At 43.0% G+C, this 14,714-nt stretch overlaps 1 protein-coding gene across 3 annotated transcripts in view; it reads left to right on the plus strand.

Annotated features, from left to right (window-relative positions):
• Nucleotides 1-14,714, plus strand: part of PLEKHG1 (pleckstrin homology and RhoGEF domain containing G1) — a 141,124-nt gene that overhangs the window by 83,453 nt on the left and 42,957 nt on the right. For all 3 annotated transcript variants that reach the window (XM_015567187.1, XM_006768711.2, XM_015567188.1), the window contains one exon: nt 6,967-7,067. In XM_015567187.1, the coding sequence (XP_015422673.1) occupies nt 6,967-7,067 (101 nt within the window). The remainder of the gene's footprint in view (nt 1-6,966; nt 7,068-14,714) is intronic.

Consider the following 14,714-nt stretch of genomic DNA (forward strand, 5'->3'; position numbering starts at 1 on the left):
ACTTTTGAAAGATAGAAGTATGACCCTGACCAGTTTGGCTCAGTGGCTAGAGCGTCAGCCTGTGGACTGAAGAGTCCCAGGTTCAATTCCGGTCAAGGGCATGTACCTTGGTTGCGAGCACATCCCCAGTAGGGTGTGTGCAGGAGGCAGCTGATCCATGTTTCTCTCTCATGGGTGTTTCTAACTCTCTATCCCTCTCCCTTCCTCTCTGTAAAAAATCAATAAAATATATATTTTTTAAAAAGATATAAGTATGCCCTAGAATATAACCCAGAATCATGCATTAACCAGTCACCTCTGGAGAAGGCCATCTGAGGCAGTCAAATACTCTGACTTGTTAGGATTTGGTTTTCTCCTGCATAAAGTGAAACTGACCAGTGTCATGTGACCAGTCTCTGCCCCATGCGAATAGACGTGCTCCCTGCTCAGACTTCTCAGGAGAGGGGCTTGTTTCTCTGTCTCGACTGCTCTTGTCCCTTCACCTCAGCTCTGACAGTCACCTTCTGTCTTCTTCACTGTCATCATTGCTAGTTATTTCCCTCTTGTCATGCCAGGCTTCCTCCCTCCACCTACTCCTCCCTACACCAACCAGCTTGTCCATTCATGGATGGATGGATGGATGGATGGATGGATGGATGGATGGATTCACGGATAGATGGATTCATGGATTCATGGATTCATGGATTCATGGATGGATGGATGGATTCATGGATGGAAGGATGGATTCATGGATGGATTCATGGATGGATGGATGGATTCATGGATGGATGGATACATGCGTGGATAAATATATTCACGAATGGATAGATGGACAGATGGATGCTTCAATTGACCGATCCTCCTTGGTCCTACATCTCTCCCAGTTATTGCCCCACCACTCTCTTCCCTTTAGAGACCAACATCTCAAAATTTAGACTCCTTTATTACCCCACTTCCCAATCGGTCTGTACCTCTCTAGTCACTGGACTGGAATTCCATTCCCCCTTCAGTTTCCCTGAGACTTTCTGGAAGAGTTTGGAAGTATGTGCCTGGCTCTGTGCTCCAGGATCCTTGGAACCCTATAGGGCCCCTCACCACCTCTCCACTTAGGAGTGCAATCCCCGCACAGAGTGAGCCACAGATCTCTGTGCTTCCCACCCCTGCAGCTCTGAGTTTGCTTAGCTAATTCTCTTTGCAAGGGCTTTTTGGTATTCTCACTGCCCTGGGAGACTCCCTGGAGGCGCTGTGACCTGCTGATCCCACCCCACCGAGGCTGCAGTTCACTAGCCCTGAGATACTCTAAAGCTGGCCTCATGGCCTCGCACTTGCCATGATCCTACATCCTAGGGTCTGGGAAGGTGTTTTGGTCCCATCATCTCTCAATGCTGCACAAGACAGAGCCCAAAGCTGCACAGCTGGACCCTTCCAGCTGCCCACAGAGCTCTCTGAGCAAACTGCCCAGTTTCCTTCCCAGATCCTATGCCCAACAAACCCTTCCTAGGGAGATGCCCTACCGTGGCCACAGTTTTCTCGTATCCAAAACCGATGCACTGCCTTCACCCCAAACCACCATCGCTCTCTTCAGTTCGCTCAGGAGTGGGAAGGAAAAGTGCAGACGTGGGGATGTGGGCAGGGGCCTGTGCCTCTGACCCACTCGTACCTGTCAGGATGGTCCCTGTGCCGAGGACAGTGGCTGGAAACTAAGGCCCGCATTTCTCCGCAGAGCGCTGGCCCTAACAAGAACAAGATGGGGGAGCTCGAGCCGTCTACTATCCAGATGAGCGAGCCCAAAAGATATGCCCTGTCTCCTTTTCACCACACATCCCCAGAGGTGTCTAAGTACTGGATCTGGGTGTGAGGAGGACAGGCACAGAGGGCACCAGCTCGCCAGAAAGGCCTGGAACTGCCTTGCCGAGGCCTCTGCAGCCCCAGCTGCGAAGCAGCACCGTGTTCCTGCTCTGCCTCACCAGCCGCCTGGGAAGGAAATCAGAAGGAAGGAGAACGCTGGTGGGCCCTTCCCCCAGGGGGAGCAGCCACGTGGGAGAGGGGCCAGGATTGGTCTCACCACCTTTTCCTTCACTGCCTGTCGCGGTGGCTGAGAAAACATCTGCTGGGAGGCAGGGAACAGCACCCCTCATCCTTCAAGTGGGAAGTGACAGGAGAGAGGGGAGCCCTGACGCTCTGCTCCTGAAAGCCCACCCCGTCCCTCAGTCACTTAAACCCCGCCCTGACCCTGGACTGGCTGCCTTTGCCCCGTTGTCCCCACCAGGCCAATGCCCCTCCTCTCCATGGAACTGCCTGAGGGCTCGGCCTGAGCGCACCCGGCCGCTGCGCTGGCCTAACTGGCCCCCCACCGGAGTTTTAGAGCTTCTGTCCTACTTTCTTTGTGATGCTGCGGTGGTCTTTGGCCTTCTCACATCCTTCAGCGGTTGCACCACCCACACAGAGCGTGGAAGATTCTCCGTGATCGTGATCGGTCCTGTCCTCACTCCAGCCTGGTGTCCCATTACAGCCCCACCTTGGGTCTGTGTGCGCAGGCACGTGCCCTGCCCCCTCTAGCTCTTCTCAGCCCCTTTTAGTGGCCTGTCTGCACCCGCATTCCTTAGCCTGCGCTTTTGTTCACGCTTTTCTATCTTCCTGGATGTAGTCATCTCCTTCCTACTCCTTTCTCGATTTTCAGAGTCCTGGTCATCCATAAAGGCCCAGGTCCCCTGCCCCTCCTCCATCCGCCTCTCCTGCCCTGGAACATGCTTGTGTACCTACCAGTGGTGTGGCCCGAACACTGCATGGTCCTTATTTGTTTACACTTGTCCTCCAGCTACACAGGGAGCTCCTTGGGGAAGGGATCATGTTTTATTCATTTTTAAACTCCTAGCTTGTCAAACAGAACTTGGCCTGCATTCCTGTGTCCTCAGAAAAAAGGGGGAAGGAGGATTCTTGTACGAATGAATGTAAATGTGCTTTTAAACTGTAAATCGTTGTACAAGTGTCAGTTATTGTGGTATCCATGGTGCCCAGTGACAGGTTTTCAAATAAAGACATGACTCGTTTCTGGAAAAGGTGGAGCAGTTAGAGAAACGGAAGGTGCTTCCTCCAAAATAAAGGCAAAAGTCTTGAAAAGGCTTGGGATTTGGAAATGCTAACAACAGGAAGGAGATAGAAAGGCGTAAACCATAAAATCAGTAGGTAGGCCCTATTGATGTGGCTCTGTGGTTGAGCATCAATTCATGAACCAGGGGGTCATGGTTCGATTCTTCCCAGTCAGGGCACATGCCCGGATTGTGGGCTCCATCCCCAGTAGGGGGCGTGCTTGTTGTTTCTATCTTTCCCTCTCCTTTCCTCTCTCTCTGAAATAAATTTTTTTTTTAATTTTTTTAATCAGTAAGTAGAATTTTGAAATGTGAGCAGGATTTATGAACGGAACCTTTTTGAATTTGAATTCTTCCCCAGTTTCTACAGCATCTCTGCTGGATGGTTCCCCAGAGCAGGGCTTCTCCTCCTATCTATCATGAGGAACGTGCGTGTGGGGTGGGGTGGGGGGCATGAGGGGGGGCAGGTTTACAATCAGCCACACACTGACACTTTTGAAAAATACGATAATAATAAGAATTAGTAGAAAACTAAAATAGAAGAAATCAGACACTCACAACACAAGTCCCAACTTATCATTAGACTCGACATATCTCATTCTGTCAAAATGCTATAGAAGTTTCTACAGGCTTCCTCTCGATTTCTGCACTCGCCTTGCTGCACATCAGTAACCAGCAGTTTAACTGGCTCCTGTTCATTCACACCTCGAATAGCACCAAATTAGATTATCACATATTTTCAATAATAGACATTACAAAGAATGGAAGCATTAATGAGGAGAGGACACTCATGTACAAATATTATAATGGTGGAGATCTTAAAGGCATATACTGATGGGGAAAGAAATACTTTAGGCAAAATTTAAAACTTTGTAACAAAATTATCCAAATGGTGAAAAGTGTGTGTGTGTGTGTGTGTGTGTGTGTCTGTGTCTCCATCTCCCCAGAGTAGAGTAAATTCTTGATCCTCTTGGAGAATAATTGTTTTCAATGCAAAAGCTTTAAATTGATCCTTTATTGTTCACAATAAGGTAGCAATGTGTGCCAACATCAAGCCAATAAAATTAATAATCGGCCTGACAGGTTCTAATACATTTTTTGGTGTCCTTGCTCTGTCATTTGAGCACAGAATGAGCTGTTATTATCACTGAGCTGCAAACCTCTCATTTTGGCCTCAGATGATTACAGCTGCTAATGCAGTGCATGCTACAGTAGTTTTCAGGAACTGGTTTAAGGTTCAAGTATCATATTTAAAGGATTTAACTATGATCAGCAGGGGGAACAAGTTGTGGCCACGGGACTTTGATCTGTTTTCTAGAGCGGCCTGCAAAAATTTGGACTCCTAACGATCTATTTTCTCAACCATTTCAGAAAACAAGCAGCTTTTACAATCTAGTTTCTCTACCACAGACTCCGGAGTTTTGAAATGCTTTCAGTTGGCGATGGGCCATCATTTGCTGGAAGTGGGCCATGGTTCTTTGTCTCTCTCTCCCCAGATGAAATTCTTCAAGCCCCTTAACTCCATCTTTCCCTCACATGAAGAATGTGGCTTCAGGTTTCAGCAAATAAGCAAGCTTCGCACTTGAAGTGAGGAAAAGGATTGTTCGTTTTCTCATTAAACCCCAGTGCAGCCAGCCAGGTGGAGTAGGCATGTGTCCATCACCTTTGTCCCTCCCTTCGTCCTGCCTTTTGGTGCTGGTCATGCCCATTCATAGTCTCCTGTTTTACTTTTTAAATTTCATACCCATCCATATCCTATGGTTCTTCCTTCTTAATTTTGTGTACAATTTGTCCTTTTAAAATATTGACCAAGCCCATTGAGGGCCATCCTATAAACCAGAAGGTCAAGGTTCAATTCCCGGTCAGGGCACATGCCTAAGTTGCAGGCTCAATCCCCAGTGTGGACCGTGCAGGAGGCAGCCAATTGATGATTCTCTCTCATCATTGATGTTTCTATCTCTGTCTCCCTCTCCCTTCCTCTCTGAAATCAGTAAAAATATATATATTTTAAATGTTGATCAAAGTATTAAGCAATGATCAGATATAACCATTCAGTACAAGTTCAATGTTAGCCCATCCTTTGGGACCATGTTCCATATATAATTTTGTGAAAATATCAGTGAATACATGTTTTTGGAAGGGTTTTTTGTTCTTTGAGGGAATGTAGTTTAGTTTTCACGTGTTCAAAATGCTATTATATCAGCTCTAACTTCCTTCAGCATTTCTTATTTGATACTAATTCTGTATCCTGTGTGGATGCATAAGCCTCTTATAATTGTTCCATTCATGAAAGTAAGGAGACTAGGTCTTGGGATTGTGGGTTTTTAATGACAACTGCACTTAAACCTTGTGAGTCTAATTTCTTACTGAGATAGTCACTCTCTTAAGAAGAACAGATGTTACCACAAAGCTTGTTTCTAAAAAAATATGAACATGGGTTCATGCATGACAATGACCTTAATGCTAAGAAACTCGAACGTTTAAAGTTATTTGATGCCATCTGTGAAATGTGCTGCTGAGAAAGTTAATGGTGGAACCCTGCCTGCTTTTTATCTGCCAAACATAGAGTGCAAGGGAGAATGGCTGGATTATTAAAAGAAAAGAAATGATTATCTGATGGTGCTTAAATTTCGGTTTCCCCTTTTGCTAGCTGCATCTCACTCCTATTGTGTTTGTGACGGGGATGGGCCACGGTTTGTTGGAAGTGGGATTTGGAATGAGGTTATGGAGCTGCCTGATTTGCACAGGGTTCCTTCCTCTAAATGTTGCCGAAGCCCCTGTGACGTTTGGTAGACGGCCATGCTCCATCGTTCAGCCCAGGGCAGGGGACTGTATTTATTTTCTATTTTACGTTATTTCAGCTGTTTCCACTTTTGTCTTTATGGTCTTCTTGCCTCCCACTGGGCTCCTTTTGCAAGCATTGCCAAGGGAAGAGGGAACGCTCGGCTATGAACTCTTCAGCGCAGGGGGCAGAAAGGAGTTTCCCTCTCTCAGCAGTTCACATAGCTTCTCAGCCACGTACATTTAACCCACAGTGGTCTGAGCCCCAGTTAGCTCTGTTTGCAGCTATTTCTATGTTAACACAAATAAATTCATTTCAAAGTTTTCCATGGGTCATTAACATAGCCTATTAGATAGCCTGAATCATGTGCTTTAAAAAAAAAAAGTGTGTTTGTGTGTGGTGGGTGTGTGTGTGTGTGTTTATAAACTGGCATTTGGAGAAGAATTTAGTTCTATAACCACTGAGTTCTTTCTAATTTAAAGGTTATGTTTAAATCAACTCTTGCCACTTTTTTCCAGTTTCATTAAGATATTATTCACACACACACACACACACACACACACACACACACACACCAGATATAATTGACATATAACATTGTATTAGTTTAAGGTATACAATATATATACATATATATGTATGTATGTATATATATAGTGCTATGGTATGTTAACCTCACATTGTTACAAATTATTTTTCTTGTGATGAGAAATTTTAAGATCTGTATTTCCGGCTTTTCACTGTGAATTTTGGAGTATCTTTGAACATATCATGATATCATATCATTCAAGGAAACAGCAAACGATGTTTTTATGTCAAAACTCTGATATTACTGGTAACTTGTTATTATATTATCCATCCAGGGAAGCTCTAATGCATGTAGAGGTGGGAGTAGATAATGAATGTAGATGACACTCTCTTTGCTCGAAATCCCCATTCTATGAATATGTTAAGTACTATCATCATCAATAAAAGAGAGACTCTGTATTTTCATAGTAGAGTTAATGAGCACATTAGTTTAGTAATTACCTAAAACTGATGTGAACGGTACATCTTGCAAACTAAAGACTTGCAGAAGGACAGCAATGTTTGACCTCCTTCTCCTTGATTTCCTAGGATTACCTTGACTGCATCAGGGACCAAACCAAACTTCCTCTGGGGACAGAAGAAAGATCAGCGCTTTTTGGAAACATACAGGATATCTACCACTTCAATAGGTAAGTCAGTACACCGAAGATTGTTCTCACACCGGGACATTATCTATGTCTCTCAAATGAATGTGGCCTAACAAAATATCTCCGGCCGCTGATTTGACTTCATAAAATGTGTGGGCTCTCGTGCCATGAAGTCTTCCCGCTGGAAGTATTCTTGTCTCGCATTTACTCAGTATCCTGTCCCACTTCACCCCCCTGGCTCAGACGAGAGACCTGTTTGCGCTGACACAGCAGCAGCGTCTTCCTTCCACACCATGATGTGAACTGAGCACCCAAAAATCCACGCTGGCTTCATCTGCAGCGTCCCACCTCCAATGCATTTTCTGAAAATTTCTTCTGGCTGGGGTGTGGGCAGGACACCATAAACACACAATAAATACTTGAAGTCACATATATTAATTCATATTCGGTAATAATGAAAGTTAAAAGTGATTGATTTAACTCAAACATGTATTAAGTACCTACTATGTAGCGGGCACTGGGCTTACTGGTAGACCGTGTTTGTAGTAAACAAGGCAGACGGAGCCGAAGGAGCTGGGCAAACATCAGTTATTAAAACAGAGTGTGATACTTTTTGGAAGACCAGGTAGTAGGCAGGTTAACCACAGGCCATTTCCAGAGTATCTGGGTTTGCTTCTCAGCTGAGCCATGGGTATATCCTTTGGTGAGTCTTTAATGGAGTAGAATAAACAATGTCCTCAGTTCAAGTCTTTGCTCAACTCTTCCTATTTCAAAGCACTTACTGGGCGCCCACACACACACCTTACCTGCTCTGCTCTTTCTCTCCCAGAATTCAGCTGTTTCGAACATACGGAATGACTGACTGAATGACTGAGTGAATGAATGAGTTTCGAACAAAGATATGATTGACTTTTAGGATACGTCTCTTATTTCTCTTTTTCCCCACCCCACTCGCAGAATACTGCCTGAGGGCAGAGATCCATGTGTTGTTGTTTTTACTGCCCAAGTGCCTAAAACGGCCTGGCCCATATGGGCATCCGAACTTTTGTGGAATGACTGACTGAATGACTGAGTGAATGAATGAATAGAAACAAGAATATCTACCTCATATGGGTACTGTGAAGCCTCAGTGAGTTGATCTACCTAAAGAGCCTAGCTCACTGCCAGCACAAAGGAAACACCAACATATTAACCAGGGACGACATCGACTGTGTTATGGTAAATCCCATTGTGAAGTTCTACGGTGTCCTGTCATCCTGTGCCTCAGCCACAGTGCGAATGATAAATCCCCCCTGTTCATGTTGACATTGGCATATGTGAGCTCTTTGACAGCAGCATCCACATCTCCTTGGCCATCGGTGAGTCCTTAACCCCTAGCGCAGCCTGCCTCTGGGAGACGTGCCAACTGAATTGCATCAGTTCATCCTTCAAATTTGAAAACTTAGGATATCAACAGTACAATACAGGTGTTGCCACATCTCTGTCGTATGATTCAGTAAACTTTGAAACCCAGTTTGCATGTTCCATGACAGTGGTTCTCAACCTCGACTACTCACTAGATGGAATCACCTGGAAGCCTGTTTTTTGTGTTTTTTTCTTTTTTTCTTAAATATGGTAGCTCCTACACCCAGAAATTCTGGTTAATTAGACTGGTGTGGGGCCAGGGCATCAGGAATTTTTAAAAGGTCCTCAGATGTTTGCAATGTGCACCATGGTTGAGAAACACTGTCTAGATCAAATAAACACAGTAATAAGAAAATAGTGAAAGGACAATAAAAAGCTGAACTAGGGAATGTAGAGTCCACATGTTCATGGAATGTGTTGGTGTGGGAGCAACCCCCAACCCCCATGTTGCAGTCTCCCCTGGTAAAACCCTTCGAGCCTTCCAGAACCCACCCATGGCACTGGAGCCTGGGAAGAGGGAGGAGGGAGGAGGCCTCGATGCTGGGAGGCTGCTGGCATAGCCTCCCTGTGGTTTGGCTGTAAGCTGATGGCAGTGACTTTGTCTAGTGCTTACTTCAGAGGCCACAGACCTTCATGTGTGGCCACAGACCTTACATGCCTCCCCTGGGCCTCTCTGACTCCACACTCATTGTGGCATGATCCGGGAAGGGTTTTCCACTCCCTGCAGTTCAAATCTTCATGTGTCTCCTAATGTAAAGAAAGATCAGGATGGAGTGGCTGCCTGCATTGGCAACATGGGGCCTTGGCCATGGACCCCCGGCTGCAGCAGCTGGAAGACTGAGAAGACCTTTCTAGTCCTGAATTGGTTCCCTGTTCTCTTCCCTTTGGCCTTCTCTCAGCGAGGAAGTCAGACGTGTCCGAAATAACCGGAGTCAGAGTGAATGAGTGCCTAGATGATATGCGAGGCATCTGTGCAGGGCCACAATTATGTGAGCGTGTTCGTGCCTGTCCCTTCTGCAGATCACATTTACACAGCTTCCTGCACATGCCCTACCTCATCTCATCCTCTTAGCTCTCTGAGGGAGACCAGATGCACATCTCAGAGACTGGGTACCCACCTGTAGACGAGGCATCAGTGGTACTGAGTAGAAAGTCCTTTGCTCCAGGATGTAGAGCTGGAAACCCAGCCGAGCCTATTTTGAATTGTCAAATCTCTATTGGTGGTATTTTTGTTGTTGTTATTATTAGTGACTCAATGCACAAAATTCGTGCAAGGGTCTTGGCCCCAGCCCCCGCTCACTGCCGCCACGGCTCCTGCCCACAGCCACAGCAGCCGGGGGGCCCCCGGGGGTCCTCTGCCCCTCTAACGTGGCCCACCGCCCACTGTGGCTTTGTCCGGAAGGATGTCTAGTCTAATTAGCATATTATACTTTTATAGATGATTATTATTTCATTATTATTATTTTCAAGAATATCTTCTTATTAAACTTTTACAGTTGAGTTCTCTATACTATTATGTTCCTATTCACTTCTTTTTTCTTTCTCTTAAATCTGGAGTCTAAATTTAGAGCTCAGATGTCCTTGCTATTAGATTTGGTTAAATAAGAGTATGGATATGACTTTTTATGTGAATGTCTCTTATGAATCCTTTATTATAAACCACCCCACATCAATTGATTTCAAAGATATAGCTGCCCAGCAAATCTATGATTGGGGTTTGAAATAATTTTAAAGTTTCTATTATTACTTCAGGTCCAGGTTTTTCAACATCATATAATATTATTGTGACCAACTAAGCAAGTTTTAAATCTGTAAAATTAAAGAGGCCAAAAAGGAAGTGGTTTTATACTGGCCTGAACAGTTCAACTGACTAGATTTTGTTTTTCAGGAAATATTTCCAAAATACAGAAAAGCATAGAGTACTGTGATAAACACCCATGAACCATCCCCGCTCTATTGAAGCCTTTCCTTGTGCCATATTTGCTTTAGAAATTCTATAAAGCATAACAACATTACAAACAATGTTGAAGCACCATGAGTACTCCTCCCCACTGCATTTCACTCTGGGGAGAATGGCACAGTGATGGTAGACCAGTTCTCCAGGCTGAGGACAAGGGAGGGGAACCTGAGATTGACAGTGTTTGCCAATTCCTATGGCGCAAACACTCCCACCCCAGCAGGTTTCAAGCTCCCAACAAGACATCACTGAACATGGAATTAGAAATAAATATGCACACTTGGCTCTGGCAAGCCAGTATAATCGGGCTTAATATGTCACTACAACTGTAACTACTATCCAAGACTTGGTGTTTCATTCCCAAGTATGATTTTTGGCCGTGACTATATGTATAAGCATTTATTTAAACTATGTAACATGCTTTCACTCATTTCAAGCATAGCATAAATTGTGTCAATTTTTAAAAATCCTTTTCACTCAATGTTTTTAAGATTTATAGCTCTACTTTGTTTATTTTAACTGCTGTGTACTATTCCACTGGGGCAGTGGTCGGCAAACTCATTAGTCAACAGAGCCAAATATCAACAGTACAACAATTGAAATTTCTTTTGAGAGCCAAATTGTTTAAACTTAAACTATGTAGGTAGGTACATTGTTATTAACTTAATTAGGGTAACCCTAAGGCTTAGGAAGAGCCACACTCAAGGGGCCAAAGAGCCACATGTGGCTCGCGAGCTGCAGTTTGCTGACCACAGCTGGGGGAATACATTACTTTGCCTTTTGCCAATTACAGTAAGACCCAGCATCTTTCTTGTTTATTGGCTCACCTCCATTGCTTATCTGTCTGTCGGGATGTTTCTTTTCCATGTTGTTGTATAGGAGTTGTTGATGAATTCTCGCTGGTGATCTTGTGAGCTACAAATTATGTCCTCGTTAAGACTTGTGGTTTTTTTTTAACTTTCATTGTAGTTTCTTTGAAAAGAAGTTGTATAATTCATAAGTTTGACTACACTAAATAAATATACTTTTTATAGCATGTGGGTTTTGTGTTGTGTTTAAAAAATTATCTTCTGTTCTCAGTTCATAAATTTATTTTTCTGTAGAGCCTTAAAATCTTGCTCTTTATACATATCTTTAATCTAACTAAAATCGATAGAAGTATGGCATATGTTAGGAAGCCCAGATTCTTATTGTCAAATGGCTAGCCAATGGTCCCATCACCACGGGTTGAAAATACACCCTCTCCATGCTGATTTGTAGTTCTGCATTCTTGCCAGGTCAGGTTTGCATGTGCACATGGGTCTGTGGCTGGGCCCTGTACTCTGTTTCGTTGGCCTATTTGATTATCCCTGACCCATATCAAATGTCCTAATTATTAAGCCCACATGGCTCTTCTTCAGAATTGGCTTAGCTTTTTTGGACTCTGCACTGTCAAGTTCAATGAAGAACTCTGTTGGGATTTTTATTGAAATTGCATTAAATTTATAGATTAATTTTGGCAGAATTGACATCTTTACAATATCGAGTCATCCCATCCATAAACATAATATCTTTAATCAAGCCTTTTAAAATGTTCTGTAATAGTGTTTTCTAATTTACCCATCATTTTCATACATGTCGTTTTAAAATTTCTATTTTTTAATTGGCTTCTAGTGATGCTTTTGATTTTTATATGTTGATAATGTATCCAACTGACTTTCTAAACTTTCCCATTACTTATAATTGTGGTTTAGAGATTTTATTTTTTTTCTGTACAGACAGTGGTATCTGAAAATGAGAATTTTTTTTGTCTTCCTTTATAATTCTACCCCTTATGTTTTTTTCTTGTCTTATTACTTTGACCAAGTCCCACCACATAATGTTGATTAGATGTTGACATCCTTATCTTTTTTATACATTAGCAGCTGTGTGTTCATTTCACTTGATGCCTGAGTGGCAGGAATGTTTTACCATTAAGTGTGATGTTTGCTTAGGATCTAAATAAACATTTCTTCCTATTTTGGTAAGATATTATTGTGAATGAATATTGGATTTTATAGAATGCTTAATATGCCTCTAAGAAAATTAGCATATGTCTTTCCTATTCATAATGTGGTAAATTATATTAATAAGCTTTCTGATTTGAACCATACATATATTACTGGAATAAACCTACCTGGTGATGATGTTTTATATATTTATACACTGATAAGTTTGATTTGTTTGTATTTTTTTAAAGATTTTTTCATTCATGTTCGTAAGTGACAATAGCATATCATTCTTTCCTTGTACTGTCATTGTTCAGTGTTGGTATAAAACTAGATTTAAATTTTATTTCACAAGCATTCCAACATGAAATGTTTTGGAATGTAATTGAGACTTCATTTTTGTTTTCTTTTTTATGCCAAAATCTTGCTTTCTCTCCTAAACTCTATGATAGCCTAGATATTTAAGTTTCTGGTTTGGTGTCTGGAAGAAATCTCCAAATGGTCAGGAAACTAGGTCAGTCAAAACACACACATGCACACACATGCGCGCGCGCACACACACACACACACACACACACACACACCACTACATACATTTTAACTTGCCCCCCAAATCCCAAAAACTATGTTTTTCACTGCTAATTAAAGAAGAAATGTCAACTACTGTATACAGCATCACTCTCTTGGAATAGAAAAGAGTTATCTAAACTGTAACTTGAATCTTTCTTTAAGAATAAAGAATGGGGAGCCCTGGCTAGGCTAGCTCAGTTGATTAGAGTGTCGTCCTACACCGAAAAGTTGTGGGTTTGATTCCCGGTCAGGGTACATACCCAGGTTGCGTATTTGATCCCCAGTTGGGGTGCATATGAGAGGCAACGAATTGATGATTCTCTCTCACATCAGTGTTTCACCCTGTGTCTCTCCTTCTTCCTTCCTCTCTAAAGTAAAAAAATAAAATATAAAAAGAATAAAGAGTGAGGAAATAGAAACCATTACTCCATATGTGAATGAATATTGGATTTTTAATTTACATTTTAGCAAATTAAAATCATCAGAGCTCCCTTCCTTCTTCAAAAGATAGAGTAAAAATATCCTTTTTCCTTCAACTTGTCTTCAATACCTACGTGAAATCACTACTGTGTGTAAAACGCTGGGCTAAGTCTAGTGGTATAGAGATTAATGACACCATGGACAGCAGAGGCAGTAAGTCATATAATCAAGGAGTGAACAGAATGCTTGTGGAACTCTGAGGAGCATGCAATTAATTTTATCTGGAGGAGCTAGTGAAAGCTTCACAGAGCAAATACCATATTCATATATCTTGCAACAAAAAAGGGATTGGGGCCATGCTTTTTTTTCTCCCTTGAAATGTAATTTAGAAGATGAATCGTGGGATACATATCACAATAAGGCAAGGGAAGGTGGGGGCAGTTCTCTTTTCTTTTAGTGCGTTTTCATGCCACCACCGTGTCTTTAACTTCTACTCAGTGGTCGAAATATTTTTACCCACAGGCTTCTTTCATGTGAACTTTTCAAGGCCAGTGCTAATGTATCAATAAACTGAATGGCACATTTCGTACCGTTCCTCTCACCTGGTGTTCCGTTCCTACATGCACCCGTGTGATGCCATGACCTACTTAGGTGGGTGGGGAAAGGAGGTGGCTGCTGAGTCTATTGCAGAGCGGAAGGGGAGGGGCGGCATTCCCGAATCTCGTTCACTGTGAGGCAGTCCAATCTTCAAGGTCAAAATACTGTTCCCAACTTCAAGTTCACATCAGTGGTCAGAGAAAATTTTGTATGTAATACGTTCTGCAAAAGAGAACAGTATTTTCTCTAATTTCCCATCCAAACCAAGAACTTGAACTCAAGTAAAAAAATCGCATTTGCTTTTTTATAGCCCTACTCAAAAAGGAGAAAATATATGGAACAGTTAACTCAGGGAAAAGGGAAGATACCCCAAACCTGAATGTAGGATGACTCTAATTTTAGTTTTGAGAACAAAACACAATCTGTGAGTCACCCCTTCCTGCTAATGTCCACGTGGAGTTGCTCATTAGCTGCACTGATGCAATGAGAAACCTAGTCCCCACCCCGCCAGGCTGTAACTCAAGAGGGACAGCCCTGCTTCCGGTCTTTATGGAGTGTCTTCACTGGCTGCTGTACCACGTCCCATGGCCCCATCTGTGCGCCCTTAGTACGTGGCACATTCATGTTACAGTTAGTCTTCTTTTTGTAGCTCCCACACACCCTGTTGTCCATCAAACTCCAGCCACAGGGCTTCCTTTCTATACTTCGCTTAAGAACACCCCAAGTTCCTTCTGTCCTAGATTCTTAAATGCCTTTCTCTGGTAGCCCTCCCTA

The sequence above is a fragment of the Myotis davidii genome, unplaced genomic scaffold (assembly GCF_000327345.1).
Source record: "Myotis davidii unplaced genomic scaffold, ASM32734v1 scaffold1323, whole genome shotgun sequence".
Taxonomy (NCBI): domain Eukaryota; kingdom Metazoa; phylum Chordata; class Mammalia; order Chiroptera; family Vespertilionidae; genus Myotis; species Myotis davidii.